General features: G+C 38.6%; 1 protein-coding gene across 1 annotated transcript in view; it reads right to left on the reverse strand.

The window, feature by feature from the left end:
* si:dkey-215k6.1 (transmembrane protein 132C) overlaps nucleotides 1-23,353 on the reverse strand; it is a 70,507-nt gene that overhangs the window by 40,754 nt on the left and 6,400 nt on the right. The window contains exon 2 of the mRNA XM_039620351.1: nucleotides 3,473-3,616. Coding sequence (XP_039476285.1) covers nucleotides 3,473-3,616 — 144 coding nt within the window. The remainder of the gene's footprint in view (nucleotides 1-3,472; nucleotides 3,617-23,353) is intronic.

Genomic DNA, 23,353 nt, shown 5'->3' on the forward strand with positions numbered 1-23,353 from the left:
CAAATTCGTTTTAAGTTAGTCTGTCACTGTGATGCTGTCTCTGGAAATAGTGTAAGCCTTAATCATATAAAGAACAGGTTTTAGAGCTTTTAGCTGGCTTACATAACTGTCAGATCCTGATTTAGCAGCCAGTTGTTCTTATGGATATAGATGTTGTCTTCATTTTTAAGTTTTAAATCCGTAAGCCTCTTTCTTTTTCCACTCATCGCTATCATTTTTTCCTCTCCTTTCCTTTGCATTACTAACATCTTTCCTTTTTTGTGGTCTCTACATTCACATTCATCCTCTACTCTCCTTTCCTCTCCTCATTGATCCATTTGTCATCTTCTCACCACTCTTCATCCCATCTTTCCTCCTTTCCCCTCCTTGTTTTGCGTGAGGTCAGGATAATGGTACTAATTTGTGTGTATGCGTGCGCTTGTCCCCTATTTGTCCCCTACTAGCTTTGACACCACCGACCTACACATACTGCTGTATCAACAACAGCAGCTCATACACGTACACACATCATATGTGACGGCATCTGAAGAGACCTTAACAAGATAGTTAACACTGAAAGAGAATGCGGGAAAGGAAGAGGAGGGTTGAAGAGGAAACTATCTAGGTAGTACATCACAGGTTTTTTTTATTGTTATCAAAGATAAATGCATTAAATTCAAGGGAAACAGCATTACACTGCAGCCAGGATATGTTCACCAAGTAATTCCCATACATTCATTTCCATATATTCAGGTAATCAGTAAAGGGTGCTGTGCAATTCCCCCTGCAAACATTTATCCACAATAAGTAATTATAAGAAAGGTAAGTTAATAGAATCTGATGTAAAACCAAATGGAAATCTAATCTTTCTGAGCTTATTGCCTCCAACTAAGACCAAAAAAACACAGAAACATTTTCTCCCTTAAGAATTTATACTTTATTCTTCTAAATTAAGAATAAAGTTAAAGTGGAGAAGTTTGATGTAGTGCTACACTGACTTTTATTACTGCAGAAGCTTCAAACCTATAAAAGAATTTTAAAAGCTTCACCAGAAGTGTGTATCATACAGTTTGTGTGCGGCAACTCCCAGAGTGCTATGACAAGCATAGCTCCAATTGCTAATGCACTGTGCCCTATTTCAAAAAGCTGCCATGGCCATCGGCTTTATTTCAAGATAAATCATAAGTGATAGAGAAAACTGTCTAATTTTGAAGGTTCCATTGAATGTGGGTGAGAAATGCCTTGATGATCAACATTTTCTGAAACATTCTTTATTTCTCTCTGACAGTGGGAAAGATGAGCCTCTGGTTTGCTGTTTGTTTACAGGAAACACAAATAACTAACACAGCTCTGTTCAAAGGTAACAGTCCCTACCTGCCGTTAGGTAGATAGTGTTATTCACACAAAAGCAGGAGTATAAAAACGAAATATTGTGTTTTCATGTGTGGTTAGATGCTGGTTTATGACTCGGCTGGTTCTAGTAAGCCCTGTAATAAGATCTTGTAAAATGGTTACAGTATTATTAAACTAATCTTGACCTTGAAGTTTGACCTTCTGTGGTCAAGCTGTAGTGATAACCCTTTGACCCCAGCTGAAACTAGACCAAGATAGGACAGCAGTCTGTTGTTTTTAAACGCAGAGTTGTGTTTCTTTCTCAGTAATAGCAGTTTAAATATTTATTTGTGCTTGTACTATATGGTTGTCTGTAAACATCTAGATGTGGTCTACCTACCCACCACACACATACAGCAAAACACTAACATTACATCTATTTGAATGAGTACTTTCCATTTTCCCTGTGTTGTTATTGATTGTAGTTAAACAACACCACTCCTGTCGGCTTGTAGCAGGAAATTGGCTTCATATTGAAACTGTCACAGCGAGGATGTGTTTCATTTTAGGCCCCGAGGGCACAGGGAGTGTAGTGCCAGAGGAATCAATCCTTATTCCCTGGTACTGGCTTGTTTTTGTAAAGGAAATACTTGTTTATTAATTAGTGTGGTGGTTGTGTATCCAGCTTGTATGGAAAAGCCACTTAAGGCTTAAGCTGGCCCTTCCATCCCAGGTTAAATTCCAAGTGTAACGGAACATGATTCCGCTTATGATTGCCATAGACGGACGCCGCTCATACTATCATTCTAACAGCTGCTCCAGATTACCTGGACCCTGTTGTGGAAGGCATTACTCAGAAAGTATTAAATTATTACAGAGTCAAAGAAAAAGCATGATACGTGTGACAGAAACTGTAGGGTCTTTACCTTACAATATAAAGCCACTCAAGGTCACTGTTGTTGTGATTTGGTGCTATATGAATAAAACTGAACTTAACTGAAATTGAATAGAAAATCTATATAATCTAAAAATAGGTTTTTGTGCTTATAGAACCGCCTGAATTTCTTTAAAGAAAGTTATAGTAATTTAATCAAAGTTTTAGTTGTCTTGTGAATATTGAAAGCAGTAAGTGAATTGGGTGTTCAAGATATCCTTATGCTATATCCTCAATGAGTCAGGGCATTTTTTCAATCCTTGTGCACATACAAAAGATAGACATGTAATTATACAATAATTTCATTAGGGATCAATAAAGTATTCTAATTCTGATGCATTATATTCAATGAGTGGTTTTTAAAAAAATTTAATTATTTCACTGAAAATAGGACAGTTCAGATCAGAGCAATGCAGAAACAGCAAAGAAGAAATATTCCAACAAGTAACTATGGGTGTGTTTGTTTTTTCCTTCTTTTTTTTAAGATTGTGCTTTGGTAAATAACACCAAATCTGAAGGGAAACCTTATTTATAAGAATGTTCCGCCTGGCAATTTTTAATCAACAGATGTGAAGGTCTGGAATACTTATATGTATGCGACCTGCAAGCAAACCATTTTTCCTGATGTCTTGAAGGTGAAAAAATGGAAACCCATACGAAACCATTTATCCCTGCGATACAGCTTACATGTAACCATAGCTTAGTAATTGCAGCACAACTAGGAAACTCATATGTGTTTAGCCAGCTCCCTTTTATGATCAAACTGTCCTTTAAATAAAAAAAAATTATTTTAGGCAGATAAGTGCAAGAATCCCGTATCAGCATCTGATCACTGCCATTCAATCAAACAAGATTTAAGAAAAGGCTGAACACAGTAGTGCTCTTTTATAAAAGAACAACGCGAGTCCTCAAAGACTTTGGATTACAGTCATAATTGAAGATAGATTTCTTTGCATATATTATCTCCAATCTATCTCCTCACAGTTTGATTTTTTCCTTGTGTATTATCTGTTTTATATGAGTATATGGGTATACTAGAATTTACGCAGCAAGATGTGTGTTTGTTCAATTCCATATCACACAAATACACAAATGCTTGGTTCCTTGTGTCTTAAAATGCATGAGTATATTAGGTTGTCACCTTTTGTGAAGTTTATTACATAAAACTATTTCTATAATTTACACATGAGCAATGAGCATTTCACTGTGCTTATTTTGAATGCTTACCTTAACCACATCCACATCGGTTGAGCTGCAGGTAATGGAGTCATCCACCTCCCTCACCTGCCCATCGCTTTCCACAGTAACCACTTTGATTGGCACTGCAACACGTCGACCGGTTAGAATGGCTGTATTCACAATCTCTGTGTCCTGTAGAGAGAAGGAAAAAAACATTCATGAGCCCTGAAGGTCGAAATAGTTGGTGGTTGGTACATACAGGAATAAAACTCAAATCAGTATATTATTTAGATTAAATACTATATATATATATAGATAAATAGATAGATTAAATCATTCGACACTTTAAAATTTACAAATTTTAAATTAAGTCAACCGTCATTTTTCTCAAATAAGTTTGTTGAAACTTGAAATGAAAGAGCTAGCACTGTCCCCAGCAAGAAGCTCCAAGGTTCGAATCTGGGGGTTTCTGTGTGGATTTAACATGTGTGCATGTGTTTCCATATTATTTTTATTTACTTTTAATATACAGTATAAGACACAGTACAGCACTGTCTTTCAATTAGACAACTGAGATGATATGCTGGGGAAACCTGAAATTTATGCCGGTGTTAATAATAAGCTACCAGGCATTATCAGAGCTTCACTTTGACATGCTATACTCAAAGTACATGAAAAGTAAGACTTTACTGATGATGGTGAAAGATGCAGGAGGAGAAAGAGGAAGAACCACTGGGTAGAGACCATGGAGGGTTTTTAAAGGAAGAGAGAGAGAGGGGGAAAAGGTGATTATAAACCTTGTGATTATTGTAATCAGCATGATTACATTTGATTAAATCCTTCGAACAAAAATAGCACAAACAAACCAGCATACATGCACACCTCAGAACACTGCGTGCCAGTGTCAATCTTGATTATTTGGCATTGAGTTTCCAAGGGGGCATTTATCACCGCCAACACACACACACACACACACACACACACACACACACACACACACACACACACACACACACACACACACACACACACACACACACACACACACACACACACACACACACACACACACACACACACACACACAAGCCTGATTACAGAGTACTGTTCTGTACCCCTGTGTCTGGATGGGAAGTATGTATATGTGTCTGTAATTTGACACCAGTGGAATTAAGCTCAACATACACGATGCCACCAGAGAAGATGAAGAAGCAACAGAGAATAAATCTCTGATATTTAGTTTAGGCCATTTTATTCACTACAAAGGAACAACATTACCCAGAAACAGCTACAAGCTCAGAGGCAAATTCTGTGTACTGTATCGAAAATAAGTACAACTAAATAAGTAGAATAAGATGTCACAAACTCACACACAGACACACACACACACAAATAGGACTTCTGATCCACACACAATCCCATTTAATAAAAACACTCTGTTTACGCACAGGTAACCAGCAATAATATTCTTTATCTGCCCTGAGGTGGAAGAAGCAGCAGATGGGCTTTATAAAATAACCAGAACAGTAGATAATGTGTCTGTTTTTCTGTATGTCTATATATGTATGATGAAATGTGTGCAGTATCCTGAGGCACTCACCACAGTAGTGCCATAAATACTACGTTTATATCTCTGCTTTTTATTCTATAGGCACAAAAATGGGACTTGCCAACATTTGAATGATGATGAAACAGTTAAACTTAGAGCAAGGCGATGATACAGTTATTTGATGTGGCACAGTCACAATTATGTCTTTGATTATTGTGCATCTTCTAGGGTGTGCAAGAAGAATATCCAGCTATTGTATAGAAGTAAAGCCAGTTATTCACATTATCCTGCAAAAATATTTGATGTTTTTAAACTTTACCTTACTTGGATAGTTAAGAAGTTGACATCTTGGGAAATAAGAAGTCACAGAAAATCTGGCACAAGTTGGCCAAAACTATAGCTGACTCCCAGTCTTTCCAAACAGACATTTTAATGGGTATTTTAGGTAGTTGATACCTTATAAAGCATTATGTTATTTCAGAGAAAGAAAAGTGCTTTACTTTTTATTTAACTATATTTTACTAGTGACTTTCAAATTTCAAGATTTTTGAAATGATTTAATACTTTGGTATATACAGTATCAAACTGACCTGGGTTTGATTTTCCCTGAGCATTAACATTTTGACAAACCTCTGTCCTGTATCTATACAATTAAAGCTCATGCTAACTTTAGTCTCACTGGCTGTGCAATATGCTAATTCTAAGGATTTTCCTATTGCCATCATAAATGAAACAAATCCACCGAGTCTTCAGTTCCAGTGTACGTGGAGGTGTTTGAATTTTCACCTGTATTTTTAGCATATGAGTTATGAGTTAAAGTGAGAATACTCATTCTTTGTTTGAGGGCGAGCTAAGCTAGCTCTGCATTATGCAAATATCTTATAGTCTTTGTTCTATTCATGAATATGTGTTTTTATGACATGGAAACTATTGCTGCTTCGGCTGTATCTGCAATTAGTGTCTTAAACTGACTGGGGTGATAAGGTTTTGTGAAATTCCTCTTGGTCTGTATGAAAGCTATTGAAGGAAATAGAATTGGCAGGATAAGGTTAAAGCTTTTCCTTCTTTTTGAGAGTATAAGGACATGTCATAACATATATAGTCACCATTACATACCACCAAACTTAAACTAAACCTAAAAATGTGTCAGCAAAAAAAGAGCCTTACTCATTGGATTTCCTCTCTGCAGAAACAGAGGGAGAGATTGAAGGTATCGTTTCAGAGCGTGTACGGGGAAGAAAGACCTCGAACTGAAAAAAACAAAACAACCCTTACCTGGTCATTATGCAATCTGCAATATGAAACAGCACTGTTGGACACTGTGTTTTTGACAACAAAAATATAGAGCCAACATTTTGCAAAAGAAATTTTGTCAGAACAAAAAGCAAAAAGATGCAAAAATAGAGAAAACAGAAAAATGAATAAATGAGAACAAAATTTCAGAATATAGAGAATGTGAAAATTAGCAGATAAATCATAACAGGAAGAGGAATATTAGAGCAACTGTAAAGGAGACAGAAAAAGAGCCAGAGAAAGAAAAGGAAAGAATTTCATGCCTGTCCATGGGAATTATTAAGTGGCTCGTCAACAACTGGCTCCCCTACTGCCTTCAAAGGCCGCTGCACACTGCACTGAGATAAGCTCAGAGGAAGTGTGTGTATGGGTGGTAAATGTGTCAAGTATTTGTATGTATGAATGAATGCATTTTTGTGGGAGTTCATGTAGGTCCCTGACAACACCTGTGCATGGGTATGTGTGTCTGTTTATGCATAAGAGTCTCACTCATGTACACATATACACAGATTTAGCACGAGGGAGCAAGAGACTGTGTGTTTGTGTGTGTGTACACTTAAACCTATGCACTGACAAATATGTTTGTATGTGCATGTTACAAAGAAAAAATAAAGTCTAGGGAACAGCCTCCCTCCTCAGCAAAGTTTAGCCATGCATGCATGCGTGTGAGAATGTGCAACTTCAAGTGAAGCAACTAGAGCGAGACCACCCATCAGTAACACACGCACACACACACACACACACACACACACACACACACACAAAGAGCAAAATAGTTGACACAGTAAAAAATTTCAGCATTTTGCTCTTCTGTATAAATTCAATTCCAACTTACAATATGGGTTTGTAAGCATTTCTCTTTCTGACTCTTACTTCTCCTCTGCTGATCTTCACCCACTCTCTTTCCATCTCTCTCCTTTTTACACACACTCGCACATAAAATGCCGGAATTTCTTTCCATCAAAATGAAAATACAGACAAACAATTAACACAAAGATATTAACACATGCTTAAAAACACACATATAAATGAGAACATATCTACCCTATCATTTCTTAAATTGTCAAATTCTTATTTGGGGGACATTTTTGGAACATATACAACTCTTTTCATCCGTTTGCACTTTTTTTGACCTCTAACCACAGTCTTCCAAACTCTTTGGCATAAGTCCCAGCCACCCCCATCCCCCACCCCGTTCCTTCTGCTACTGCCCTTAAAGAATTTAAATTTCTATTTTTGGGAAATAAATGCATCATATACTACAGTCCATTTTACTAGAAGGGTAAGAAAGGGTTCTGCAGCAAATCTACTTGTTCTTTTATTTTGAAGGAACAATTTTATCAGTGTAAGGAAAACAGACTGTGTCTGGTGTCTTTACCTGTACAAATGGAAAAACTAAATCATGTCACATGATTGCAAATGAGGGCTAGCCATCCATGACTTTCAGAGTTTGAATACATTAAACTGAATGATGTTAACACACTAAGACATGATAGAATTTCTTCTATACCCAAAGCAACAGGACACTGTTTTAAATTCAAAGCAGTCATTTAATCAGCCTATAGCCCTTTGGCTAGATTAAATACATGGCACACACTTACAAAGCTAGGCACATATTGACACATTTGGGCCAAACCAAGCATATGCTTTGTTAAAAGCAAACCACCAAATGGCCCAAAAATGCATTAAAGGCATCCCATTTATTGACATATGAGTCATTTAGTTAAAAGGACGAATAGTTAATGGAGTAATTGGCCTTTTAATCAGCAAGGTACCCAATATCCCCATTAACAAATGTTATTTGATCCAGACCCTATTCCCATGTCATTATGCAATCATTATACAATCATTGAGTTTCATTCCTCCATGTATGTATTTGCACAAATGCAACAGAGAAACAATTGCATTGGTTTAGTCAGAGCAATGAAGTTGCACTTAACCATCAAAGACCATCACGATCAATGTTCAGTAGTTATTTGTCACTGTAAAAGTCTCACGCTGTTCATCTTGATATTTGCTGTGATATAAAAAGTGTGGTACAAAAGAAAACAGAGAAAGACTGAAAAGATTTTTTTTGCTATTGTACATATTTATGCATCCAGAGTTCAGAAGGCCGAAAGGCAGAAAGCTGATATTGCATGCATGTATGCGTCTACACCGAAATCCCACAGCAGAAGGCTAGTAAAACAAATTTTAGGTCATGCAACCCTGTACACTGTTTAATACATATATACATATATACATATACGGCGTTAATTAAGCATTAAAGTCATTAAAGGCGTCCATGTGTGCAAATCTAGTGTTTAACATATTACTGCTCCAATGCCATTTTCAAGACAGGGTTAGTACATTAATTGAGGTTCTTTGAAGTTGTTTTGCTGCACTGGAATTTGGTTTAATGGTGACACACACACACACATATATGAATGACAAGGTATTTGACATCTCTGCTCTGTGTTTGACAAAGTGTCTACAAATTTACCTATACTATATACGTATGTATATATATATATATATATATATATATATATATATATATATATATATATATATATATATATATATATATATATATATACATATATATATATATATATATATATATATATATATATATATATATATATATATATATATATATATATATATATATATATATATATATATATATATATATATATATATATATATATATATATATATATATATATATATATATATATATATACACACATATATATATATATATATACACATTAATATTGTTCCACTTTATTACGTCATTCCTGCCACCAGCCAAGTATTTTCAGCATGACAATATGAGTTTACACACATGCACTGTGTGTCAAGGCTCAGCTGCTGAAGGAAAATTTGTTGAAGGCACTTAGCTGCAATTTACTACAGACCCATTAAACACATCAACGGTATGACATTCTGTGTGTGTGTGTGTGTACATGCATGTGTATGTCTTTTTGCGCATGTGTGTACATGCTCATTTCTATTTGTTTTCATGTCTGTGTATGTATTGCTTTATGGGGTATTTTACATGTAACTATTTGAATTGATTTTCACATGTGGATAGTATCAAAATTCTTTACTCACATTTAATTATATACTAAGGATACTTCTACTTTTTTTATTTTCACACTAATTCGACTAATTGAAATCAGTTATAATATACATATATAGTTTAACACACACACGCGCGCGCGCGCGCGCACACACACACACACACACACACACACACACACACACACACACACACACACACACACACACACACACACACACACACACACACACACACACACACACACACACACACACACACACACCTATCTATGTATCTATATATCTATATCGATATCGATATATGTATTAAGACAATTCAGCTTAATTCGAAGAGGCCAGTCCACTTTGCCAAAATGTCATTGCAGCAATTCAAAAAGGTACTCAGAAGTTTGTATGCCCCCCCACCCCCATCTGCTTTTATTCATGGCTGACAACGTGAAGGCATGCTCCTAATAAGACGATGGATAGCGTCCTTGGAGTCTCCTCCTAGATCTTGACCAAGGTATCACTAAGCTCCTGGACAGTCTGAGGTGCAACCTGGCAGAGTTGGATGGACCGAAACATAATATCCCAGAGGTCCTTTATTGGATTTAGATCAGGCAAGCGTAGTGGCCAGTCAATGGTATCAATCCATGCTCCAGGAACTCTTTGCATGCTCGTGCCACATAAGGCCAGCATTGTTTGCACTAGGAGGAACGACAATGGTGAACGTTGTTGCAACATAATGTTCTCCAGACCCTTTCACAACAATCACATGTGTTGAAGTTGAACCTGCTCTTATCCGTGATAAGCGCAGGGTGCCAGTGGTGGATCTGGCAATTTTGGTTTATGAGGCTATATGTAAAATGTCTGTTAACAAGACCCTCTCCAGTTTCAACTCCTGCAAGGGAGGCAGGCCAAATGATGTACCTGGTTGTGTTTTGAAGGACTGTGCTGGGAAGCTCAAGGGTGTCTTCACTGACATCTTCAGTATATCTCTAAGCCAAGCTGTTGTCCCCACATGTCTCAACGCCACAACCATAATACCAGAACCAAAGAAGCCCTTCCCATCTATTTAAAATGACTATTGGACCGTAACACTTACTTCCTTCATCACAAAGTATTTCGAGTGGCTGGTTATGCAGTACATCAAATCCAGCCTCCCTCCCAGGACCAGCTTCAGTTTGCCTATAGGTCAAAAGATGACACCATTTCCACTGCTTTCCATCCTGCCCTCACCCACCTGGACTCAGAGAATGAATATGCATGGATGCTGTACTTAGATTTCAGTTCAACATTCAACACAATCATTCCCAAGCAGCTAATACATAGACTCAGCCACTTGGGACTCAAGATCTCTCTCTGTAATTGGGTACAAGACTTTCTCATAGGGAGGCCACACACTGTTCTGGTTGGCAGTAACACCTCCAAAACCATCAAACTCCACCAGTCACATCAATCACATAATATAGTTTGTGGGCAACAACTGTAGGGTGCCTCATCACTCATCATGAAGCAAACTACAGCAAGCAAACTAATGTAAAAAGCAATCTCTTGCTGAAGGTAGAAAAGACCAAAGATATTGTGGTAAACTTCATTCACAGCACCCCCACTGACCACAAACAATGCTGTTGTGGCGAGAGTGAGCAGCCCCAAGTTCCAGGGGGCGCACATCTATGAGGACCTCTCCTGGTCCAAAAATACCTCATCACCAGCTAAAAAGGCTCAAACTCACCTCGACTTCCTCTGCAAATTGAGGAGAGTGCAAGTCCCACTTCCCATCATGAAGTTAATTTTTTTTAAAACTGTGATCAAACAATAACAGAAGGTAAAATGGTAAATGGTAAATGGCCTGTATTTATATAGCGCTTTTCTAGTCCCTAAGGACCCCAAAGCGCTTTACATATCCAGTCATTCACCCATTCACACACACATTCACACACTGGTGATGGCAAGCTACGTTGTAGCCACAGCCACCCTGGGGCGCACTGACAGAGGCGAGGCTGCCGGACACTGGCGCCACCAGGCCCTCTGACCACCACCAGTAGGCAACGGGTGAAGTGTCTTGCCCAAGGACACAACGACCGAGACTGTCCGAGCCGGGGCTCGAACCGGTAACCTTCCTATTACAAGGCGAACTACCAACTCTTGAGCCACGATCGCCTGAGATGACTCTGATTTTATAATTGTAAAATTTGTTATTTCAAAAATGGCCACCTTGACATTGGGTTCAAGGTCACTGAACCTTGTCACTTGTCTGAGATTTTTAGTAGATACACATATGGCATCAATTGGAAAATCCTAGGAGACTTCCTTCTTGAGTTATTGGATTAACAAGATTTTCAGTAAAACTTGACCTCTAGCCTAGACCTTACGGTTAATGAGATTCAAACACATCCCAGATTTTTAGTAGAAGTTATGAATTTCTAAATCCTTGCATCACATTGTTCTCCAGTTATTGCATTTATAAGATTTTCAGAAAACGTGACCACTGAAATTCAAACACATCCCGGAATTTTAGTAGATGCGTCTAACATAAATCTTATGTCGCCTGGGTGTCCACATCACCTCCAGCTCACCCTCCCAGCAGGGTGACAACAATATCCCATCACCCTTTTACAGCTGAAAGCTAAAAAGCATTTGCAAGGTAAACAAACATGATGTAATGCCATCATTTCTTTTCTTTAAAACTATGGCTTCTCCCAAGAGGTAATACGGTCTTCCTCATTTATCACATTGTTTTTTGTTTGTTTGTTTTTTAATTTAAACTCAATTCCAGAAGTATAGAAGTATATATATAGCTTGCTTTATAGGTGTAAGAACCACACACATATATGAAAAAAACAAGAAGACTTTAAACCAATGAAGAATGGTTGACTACAAAGCAGAGCATTAACAACCTGGCAACCGAAGTTGGAACAGCAGGAAGTATATATTGTATTTTGGGAAAACTGATCAGATAATAAGTAACAGGTGGTGGGCAAACTGGCAGGAGAACCAATGAAATCAGGGAGCAAAACAAAATGGGAAGCATGAGTTTGAGTGACTTTCAAAATAAAATAGCATGCAAATAAACTTCAGTGAAAGGCTGACTATATTATACTTCAGCATGAACATAAATCCATAAGTAATTTGGCTAGACTGTGTTAAGGTAATAAAAGACAACAAAACATGTGAAATGAAAAACTATGTGGAGTAAAATGAAGAGGAAATTGGAAGAAGGGAAGAATGAAAGAGAATAGCTCAGTAAAAAGGAAATGTGAAAACAGGAAAAGAAAGATCATGGGGTCTAAATACTGTTGGGAAGGGGGAGGAAAGGTGGGAGGGAGAAAAACAGATGAGGAAGATGACAGCTGGGCGAACTGCCTAGACAAGATAGAGGTTTGGACTGTGTGTGTGTGTGTGTATGTGTGCATCAGGGATAAATGGCTATTATCACTATGACAATGTTAATTACAGCCAGACTATTAGGCCCGAGGAGTGCCGCCACATTTATTTGACGGCAACACAGTTGTGTGTGTGTGTATGTGTGCATGTTCAAGTGTGTGTCTGTGCCACTTTTCTGTACATGTGTATAAGTATGTGTGTGCAACTGTGTGTGCATATGGGTGCAATAGCAAATCAAATCTATTTGTTAGACAGAGTAATTACTTTAGGGCAAGCTCTGGCCAAACGCTGAAATGTTTCTTGTGATCTGTAAGACGTCAGGCTAATCATTAGTAACTGAGCATGAGCCAGATTTCTACTCTTTCATTGGGAGTTATTTTAGGATGTTTATAATAATATAGCAACAGCGAAACCCCCGATAAAACTGACAGCGCTCGTAGGGTTGAATTAGAGACATATGAAACACAAGATAATACAAAAGAAGAACAAGAAGATTACTACTTTGTCTGAAAGATTTAGAAATTATAAAATTAGATTAAATTTAAATTAGATACATTTTACGAACATGAATTTTGATGTCGCACTTACAACTACCTATGATAGGAAGTCATGACTGCTGGATAGGATGCTTAAATCGTTTGGGGATTTGATGAAAGACACAGCTAACAGTCATTTTAAAATGAAATGTGACCATGAAATAAATGTGTTTTTTGATGATTTGTTGACTGTGCTGTCACAAGAAGCAGGATTCTACAGCTTTTTTCCCCTCATTTTTTTTCTGAACACCAGTTTTTTTTATCCAATACAACAATTCATTAAGTTCCCAGCCCTTAAGCTAACTAGTTGGTACATCAGTTTTGCTGAACATAACCCTATTTACATTTTAATTTGTGTAGGAGAATAGGTGGATAAAGCATTCTTGAAGGTACTGCTGATCCTTGTGTGACTGATTCAACCACACACTGCATGATGAAACATGTCGAATTGATAACTTCAAGGTAATAAATGCCCAGCTGGTGGGTGGATAACAGCATGAGGCTGTGATTGTATCAAGTAGCTCCCAAGTGGGAATGTGTGTTGAAAGCTGCTGTATAAATGATGATTTAAAAAGTACACAGAAGTTCTGGTCTCCCTAAAAGCAGCTGAAAATAAAAATAAAGGCATAAACATGAGAAAACGGGTATTGCGCACAACATGAATATAAGCTATTCATCTCTGTGCCTTAACATCCCTATTTTATTATTTACAGGACAAATTTGGGTTTATGTAATTGGTCAGGCACTGCTAATCATCAAATCACATTCAGTTAGTGAAGTCACCTCAGATTTGAGGAGACAATATTTTGCAAAAAAAAGAAAATATAAGCATTTTAATATACAGGGTGGGCCATTTATATGGATACACCGTAATAAAATGGGAATGGTCGTGATATTAAAGTCCTTTTTGTGGGACATTAGTATATGTGAGGGGGCAAACTCCTCAAGATGGGTGGTGACCATGGTGGCCATTTAGAAGTCGGCCATCTTGGATACAACTTTTGTTTTTTCAATAGGAAGAGGGCCATGTGACACATCAAACTTATTGGTAATGTCACAAGAAAAACAATGGTGTGCTTAGTTTCAACGTAACTTTATTCTTTCATGAGTTATTTACAAGTTTCTCTTTGTTCACAGCCATTGACATGTTGAAGAGGTTAACACGTGAGGAGCGGATCGAAATTGTGTTGATATCTGGTGAACGCAGTAACCGGGTCATTACAGCAGATTTCAATGCAAGACACCCTACAAGACCACCCACTCATTCAGCAAGAGCCCACAGCGTAGTACTCGCTGTCACTGGAGAGTGGCATTAGTCGAACATCGCTTCGGCGGATATTAGCTACTCACAAATGGCACCCTTACAAACTCCAGCTACTGCAGCATCTCAACGAGGATGACCCAGATCAGCGCACAGAATTTGCAGAATGGGCAAAACAAAAATTGGAACAGGACCCTCAGTTCACGCAGAAGATTTTGTTCAGTGATGAGGCAAACTTTTATGTGAATGGTGAAGTTAACAAACAAAACCACCGCTATTGGTCTGACACTAACCCACATTGGATGGATCCCTCCAAGACTGTTGGAACAACAAAAGTGATGGTTTGGTGTGGTATATGGGGTACAACGATAGTGGGTCCATTCTTCATCAATGGAAACCTCAAGGCAACTGGATATTTGAAATTGCTACATGATGATGTGTTTCCCTCTTTATGCACTGAAGCTGGCACGTTCCCTGAGTTTTTCCAGCAAGATGGTGCACCACCACATTATGGGTGCCAGGTCCGAGCATTCCTAGATGAACAGTTTCTTGGAAAGTGGATTGGTTGTCGTGGGCCAGTTGAATGGCCCCAAGGTCTCGATCTGACCCCTTAGACTTTTATCTTTGGGGTCATCTGAAGGCAATTGTCTATGGTGTGAAGATAGGAGATGTGCAGCACCTGAAACTACGGATACTGGATGCCTGTGCTGGCATTTCTCCTGCGGTGTTGCTATCAGTGTGTGAAGAGTGGGAGAAGAGGGTTACATATTGAAAAAACAAAAGTTGTATCCAAGATGGCCGACTTCTAAATGGCCACCATGGTCACCACCCATCTTGAGGAGTTTGCCCCCTCACATATACTAATGTGCCACAAACAGGACTTTCATATCACCAACCATTCCCATTTTATTACGGTGTATCCATATAAATGGCCCACCCTGTATAATTAAAACAATGCTAGACATTTCTAGATACACTATAGAATAAACAGTAAATTATTGACCTTAAACTGGTTGAAAACTAGATTTATAAGCAAATAAATAGTGTCAGGTTATAGATCACAGACCGTAACAACAGTCTGCTAAAAACTGATTGAACTGAAGGTCCATTGATGATGATCTGTAATTTTCTTTTCCTCCATTTAATAAACCAGCCTGTGGCACTTATTTGTTTTGCTAATATATGAAAACACAGAAACACATGTTAACTTTTCAGCTTGCTGATATCACTTTATATGGTGAGATGAATAAAAGCAGCTGTTTATAAACAACAAATGTGCAATACAAACATTTTTTACTGTTCTCCTTCTTTGTGAGCTACATGTTCATTGTATAGTGTGATGACCCACTCCACCTTGCCTTCCTTTTGGCCTGTTTGCGTGGCAGATCTCATCTGCAGACAGCACCAAACAACAATGCATACATCATTTCTTCACCCATTTACACCACTGATTGTACTGACTGCACACACCATGATTAGTTCAAATTTTCTCTTTGCTTCTTTCATTTAAAATAAATAGTCCCTTTTAATTGATATTTGTGTGCATTTCCTCTTTTGTCATGACCCTGCAGCCCGATTTGTGACAATAGGACAAAGTAATCAATTACAGGCACTATTAGCATCAGTGTGTGATGAACACTTATGCATAACAACATATTCCAGTGACCCCCAAAGTGCCACGACAATATAATTGGTTTAGAGAAGTGTATTTAGAAACAACATACATGTAATGTCAACAATGTACATTAACATAGATCTAATGTCACCGTTTGTTTTGAGATCAGCCATATGTATAACATTTATAATTTGCAAGGAATTGAGTGCTTTAAAATAATTCCCAAAAGATGTATAGATGATAACCCTGGTACCCGAGTAGGTTTATAGAGTAACTCTCATCCACATTGATTCCCAGGTCTAGGAGAAGTTGGGGAACAGACATACAGTGGCTTGCAAAAGTATTCGGCCCCCTTGAACTTTCCCACATTTTGTCACATTACAGCCACAAACATGAATCAATTTTATTGGAATTCCACGTGAAAGACCAACACAAAGTGGTGTACACGTGAGAAGTGGAATGAAAATCATACATGATTCCAAACATTTTTACAAATAAATAACTGCAAGTAAAGGGGGTGTGCGTAATTATTCAGCCCCTTTGGTCTGAGTGCAGTCAGTTGCCCATAGACATTGCCTGATGAGTGCTAATGACTAAATAGAGTGCACCTGTGTGTAATCTAATGTCAGTACAAATACAGCTAGTCTGTGACGGCCTCAGAGGTTGTCTAAGAGAATATTGGGAGCAACAACACCATGAAGTCCAAAGAACACACCAGACAGGTCAGGGATAAAGTTATTGAGAAATTTAAAGCAGGCTTAGGCTACAAAAAGATTTCCCAAGCCTTGAACATCCCACAGAGCACTGTTCAGGCGATCATTCAGAAATGGAAGGAGTATGGCACAACTGTAAACCTACCGAGACAAGGCCGTCCACCTAAACTCACAGGCTGAACAAGGAGAGCGCTGATCAGAAATGCAGCCAAGAGGCCCATGGTGACTCTGGACAAGCTGCAGAGATCTACAGCTCAGGTGGGGGAATCTGTCCATAGGACAACTATTAGTCGTGCAGTGCACAAAGTTGTCCTTTATGGAAGAGTGGCAAGAAGAAAGCCATTGTTAACAGAAAACCATAAGAAGTCCCGTTTGCAGTTTGCCACAAGTCATGTGGGGGACACAGCAAACATGTGGAAGAAGGTGCTCTGGTCAGATGAGACCAAAATGGAACTTTTTGGCCTAAATGCAAAACGCTATGTGTGGCGGAAAACTAACACTGCACATCACTCTGAACACACCATCCCCACTGTCAAATATGGTGGTGGCAGCATCATGCTCTGGGGGTGCTTCTCTTCAGCAGGGACAGGGAAGCTGGTCAGAGTTGATGGGAAGATGGATGGAGCCAAATACAGGGCAATCTTGGAAGAAAACCTCTTGGAGTCTGCAAAAGACTTGAGACTGGGGCAGAGGTTCACCTTCCAGCAGGACAACGACCCTAAACATAAAGCCAGGGCAACAATGGAATGGTTTAAAACAAAACATATCCATGTGTTAGAATGGCCCAGTCAAAGTCCAGATCTAAATCCAATCGAGAATCTGTGGCAAGATCTGAAAACTGCTGTTCACAAACGCTGTCCATCTAATCTGACTGAGCTGGAGCTGTTTTGCAAAGAAGAATGGGCAAGGATTTCAGTCTGTAGATGTGCAAAGCTGGTAGAGACATACCCTAAAAGACTAGCAGCTGTAACTGCAGCAAAAGGTGGTTCTACAAAGTATTGACTCAGGGGGCTGAATAATTACACACAGCCCACTTTTCAGTTATTTATTTGTAAAAAATGTTTGGAATCACGTATGATTTTCATTCCACTTCTCACGTGTACACCACTTTGTATTGGTCTTTCACCTGGAATTCCAATAAAATTGATTCATGCTTGTAGCTGTAAAGTGACAAAATGTGGGAAAGTTCAAGGGAGCCGAATACTTTTGCAAGCCACTGTACGTGCACATGCTACTATACTATGCTGTTATTATAGTAAGATATTTGTTGTTTGGTGCACGGATGTTTATTTCTTTTACTATTTAGACCAAGTTGTATAAAAGATTATCTTTGGGCCAGCCTAATCAAGAACATCAGGTGATAATCTGCTATGACAATTAGATTCAAGGTACTTGGTAACTCATTACTGCATGTTCCCTGTTTTATAATGCCTCTCTCTGGTGAATCAAGCTGAATCTTAACCTATTCACCTCTGTGGCCAGTGTCAGGCTGTCTCACCAACCTGACACTAATTGCAGCTACTAATTGGATACTAACAAGCCTATGAGACTATCTGAGAGTCAATCATTCTGTTTCTGGGGCAATTAGCACACACCTAAACTACTTTCTTCCTGTCCCACTGCAAGCATAGTAAGCAAAAATTGAATCTATGGGCAAACACTTACAAAAACGCTCACTCCAAAGTGAGTTCACCTATGCGGAGGACTCAAGTGGTAATGGGGCGAATAGTCTTCTTGGGGATAGTGTTTATATTTGCCAGTGGTAATTATGCACACAGGTAATTAGACCAGGTAATTAGCTGGAGACATTGGTGTTTGTGTTTATGCCTTTCCCAAAACAGTAACTGTGAAGAATAATAGAATTAAATCAACCCAAAAGATGGCCAGTTTCTTCCTTTTCACAGGTGAGTATCATTAAGACTTTGTAAAGCCCTATATAGGTGTCTATGTACTGTACAGTTTATTTTTTTCAAAAAGGCCTAATCAATAAAAAAATTTATAGTATTATATCATTCAATTATTATATTTTGGTGTGTTTTAATAACATAAAACATAATGCTCCTTAAATTTGAAGTTTAAGTTTTTGTGATCTTGAGATTTAAAGCTCTACAACTCTGGCGCTTAGGATAGGTTGTTATGGAGGAGCGCATCAGCTTAATGTCTGAGATACAAAATATAAATGTAAAAAGCAGCTGACATTTTCGTTTCCTCTTCACAAATTAATGAAATGAAAACGCAGAGAGAGAGATGAAGAGGAAAAGAGAGAGGTACAGAAATAGATGGTTGGAGCCAGGGATGGAGGCAGAGAGAGTGGAAGCAGGAAAGAAGAGGGGGATAAGGAACGAAAGAAATTAAATGGAGGGAGGGGACTGTAAAATAAAAGAGTGATTTTGAGGAGTCAGAGGAAGAGAGGGAGAGATGAAGAGATCGAGCAGGAGGGGGGAGGGATGAAGACATTTGGTAGATATGAAAGCTAACAGCCCATTCAACCTCTCCCTCTCTCACACACACACACACACACACACACACACACACACACACACACACACACACACACACACACACACACACACACACACACACACACACACACACACACACACACCACTCTTGCAAAGATCCCAGAGAGAATTGTACTTTCAATTTCCAGACCCCTAATTGCATTAGAACTGCCCTGCTCTCATCTCCTCTCTCTCTATCTTTCTTTCTCTGTGCCTCTCACTCATTCTTCTCTTCCTCTTGTACTACCCATAACTTCCAAGGGACTCTTACATGGTGCTCTGCACCTCCGCTGGGCCCTCTTCTTTTTCTCCATCTTTTCCCCGCCACAACACTCTCACTTTCACTCCTTCTGGTGTTCGTTTTTGCCATTAGTGTGTGTAATTTCCTCTCCTGCTACATCCTTCTTTCCTCCCCTTTCCTTCTCTCTCTTTGTCTACTTCTTTTTTGTTTCTTTCAATTACTTAAACCCTCAACCATTTTCCCGTATTCTCTTTCATGTTTATGTCACCACTCTCTCACCTTTTTTTCCCCCACCCATTTTACAGCTCTCCTCCTACTTCTTCTTCTTCTGTTCCTCTGTCTGTGCAGTCCTACCACTGCATCTTTCCATCAATTGTGCTTAAACCTAACTAGGCTCATTTTATGTGAGGGAGATTTCCACATAACTACTCCATTGCAATGATATTTCTTATGTAGCTCATTTTTATTGTTTTCTCTCCTGCAAAGTTGTTTCATTCCCAATTTATTATAACTTTAATAATTGGCTAGGCATCAGATGTCCTCGTGTATACTTGAGCACAGCGTCCCATCCCATATTGCTCTGGTATAGCTGGTTTAGTGGCCCATTAGGATAATGTGGTTGGGCTGAGCAACTCACGGGTGGGATTATATGTAACTGAGCATGAAGGAGGTTGTTCTTCAGCTTTTGATTTGGTTCATAAAAAACGGAAAGCAGAAGTCAAATCATCACATCTTGTTAGAAACTGAAAGCTTTTTGTCTACTCCAATTTGTCTCCCTGCTCTAACAGGAGTAGGCTCATTATTATATCAACCCTTGTGCATTTCAGTGGATTTCATCCAGGTGTTCATTCCATCCACAGATTACACTGGATGATGCTACTTTTTCCTCTCTTAAGATTATGTGTGACATACACCATAAGGAAGGAAAAATACAAAAGTGTTACGGGAATACTTGATGAAACTATAGTGAAATTATTCTTTTGCTTTCCTTGCTTCTTCTTTTGAACTTGAATGACTCCTGTTTGGCCCAGCAGCTTACTTTGAACTAGTGAGCCCTTTCATGTTCTTAACCAGAACAAAAAGGACACGACTGAGTATTCATGTGAAATGAAATGCTGCATGTACAAACAACTGCTTACATACTCATTAGGGTTGAAGATGTCGTAATTCATCAAAAGAATTAAAGTCTGTGTACGGGCATACTAACCTTGTCCAAAAATGCCAGTATGACTATCACCAGTGTCCTTTTTTGTAGGTCTGTGAAAAGACCATTCTTAGGATTATAAAGAATTTTCTGCAACATAACTGCAAAAGCATACAATGCGTGGAAAGGGTTTCTCTTGTAGCTGCATTATATCAAGTGAATGTCTTGTAAACTAAAAAATTTAAAGAAGAGCAAATGCTTCTTCTTCTTAATACATACTGCCTGGAGCAAAAGTGTCTGCACGAAGCTTGTTTCATTGACATTGCATGCATCTACTTCCTTTTTCTTTTTACATTTTGTGAGAAAGTAAGGGTGGGCCCTCCTCAAGCCTTATAGTTTTTGTCATTTCCTAACTTGCTTATTTTTCTCTCTTTAAACACACCAAAACCACCCACACACATACGTCCGCACCGTCTCCCCAACCTCCCTCTTCCTGCTTTTCTTGTTGACTGATTGGACTGAACCACAGCCGCTCGGTATGGAAATGAACCTGCAGCCCAGGACACGCAAGTTCTCAGTGACCCAAATACATACACATTCACACACGCACATAAAATGTGTCATATGTGTTGATTAATTGGGAGTTTGAAGGCTGCTAACAAGCAAATACTGTGACTGAAGACAAGTTTGTGAGGGTGTGTTGGGGTTGGCGATGAAGATTTGCTAGATTCTCTGCAACCTTGAGAGACAGCAACACAAGAGATTAAGAACAAGAATATTTGGGTTAATTAGTTAAAATATCTATTTTCGAATCATATTAAATTATTTTATGAAAATGAGGGAATCTATCTCTCCTTATCTCTTAGATTAGATTTTTTTTATTTAAATTATCCATTAGTAGAGTTTTCTTAAAAAAATGTATCGATCAGTCAGTCAATTATAGATACTCCCGATCTCAACTCCACAAACCAAAGAGATGTCAAAAGACTTTAGATTGTAAACCTGTACAATGCTGGAATGGGCTACAACACTGTCAGCAAGGAGCTTGGTGAGAAAGTGACAACTGTTGAGGTGGTTATTCAAAAATCGAAGAATTATAAAATGACCGCCAGTTGCCTATGGCCTGGAGCTCCATACATAATCTTATCTCATGATGTGTGAAGATGAACATGACAAAGGTGGTGGGTCAACCCGCAAACTACATGAGAGGAGCTTGTAAATGATCTGAAGGCAGGTTAGACCACAGTCACCAAGCACACAATTGGTATCACACTGTCATAATGCAGGAATGAGGAAAGTCCCCCTGTTCAAGCAAGCACATGTACAGGCCCGTTTTATGTTTGCCAGTGAGGACCTAAATAATTCAGAGAAGGCTTGGGAGAAAGTGCTGTGGTAAGATGAAACCAAAATTGAGCTCTTTGGCATTAACTCAACCCATCATGTTTAGAGGAAAAGAAATCCTGAGTATGACCCAAAGAACACCATCCGCACAGTCAAGTGGAGCTGGACACATTATCCTTGGGGGCTTTTTTCTTTTTTGCTAAGGGTACAGAGCGACTTCACCGTGATATACTATAAAAATCTTGGATAAGAACCTCATTCCCTAAGCTAATACACTGAAGATGGGTCGTCCACCATCCAACGGTCCAAAACATACCGCCAAGACAACAAAGGAATGGCTAAAGAAGAAGCACATTAAGGTAATGGAATGGCCATGTCAATTTCCAGACCTCAATCCTATAGAAAATCTCTAGAGGGAGCCGAAGCTTCGAGTTACTAAGTAGCAGCCATGAAACCTAATGTATTTCAAGAGTTTCTGTAAAGAGAAATGAACCAAAATCCCTACCGAGATGTGTGCAAACCTATGAGAAAATACCTCATTGCTATGTTTATCAACAACGGTTTCTCCACCAAGTATTAAGTCATACTTTAGGGGATCAAATACTTGTTTCACGCAATGACATGCAAATCAACGTATACATTTTATGTAAAGTGCATGTTATATGTTTCTGCATTTCTTCATTAAAACAAAACTAATATAAAATCAGGGACTGTTCAGTAGAACTACAGCAGGGATCAAATCTTTATTTCTCTTACTCTATGTGAGTGCTTATACTGTGTGTTGCTATTAGTATAAACAGACAAAAAACTGTATATAATATATAGAGCACTGGAATTGGAAAATAGGCATGAAAATGCAGCTGTTAATAAACATCCACACCATGAAAATAGTAAAACTGAGTTTGAAAACTATGTGGTGGTGGTGTGTGCGAGATGTCATCAAAAGATTGACTTTTCAGTGTCTTCTTCCCACTTACTAACTTCCTCTTACAGAGAACCAATAAGAGGAGGCAAATTAAGAAGCCACTTAGCATAACTGCTCTGCTAAGAGGTCTGCACATGCACACATACACACACGCATGCATCTTTAAGCAACAAAGATAAACAAGTGTTCTAATTAAGAATTAATTACATAGCAAAGCCTCAGAGAGAAGTGAAACTCAGTGGAGAAATAGAAAGAGGATAGCAATGAAGACCAGATAGGGGGACACAGAAACAGAAGGAAGGGTGGGAATAAAATGAAGGAATGAGGTGAGGTGGAGGAGAAAAAAGAGGGGAAAAGAGGGGTGGATGAAAT

Source organism: Oreochromis aureus, linkage group 12, assembly GCF_013358895.1.
Source record: "Oreochromis aureus strain Israel breed Guangdong linkage group 12, ZZ_aureus, whole genome shotgun sequence".
Lineage (NCBI taxonomy): Eukaryota > Metazoa > Chordata > Actinopteri > Cichliformes > Cichlidae > Oreochromis > Oreochromis aureus.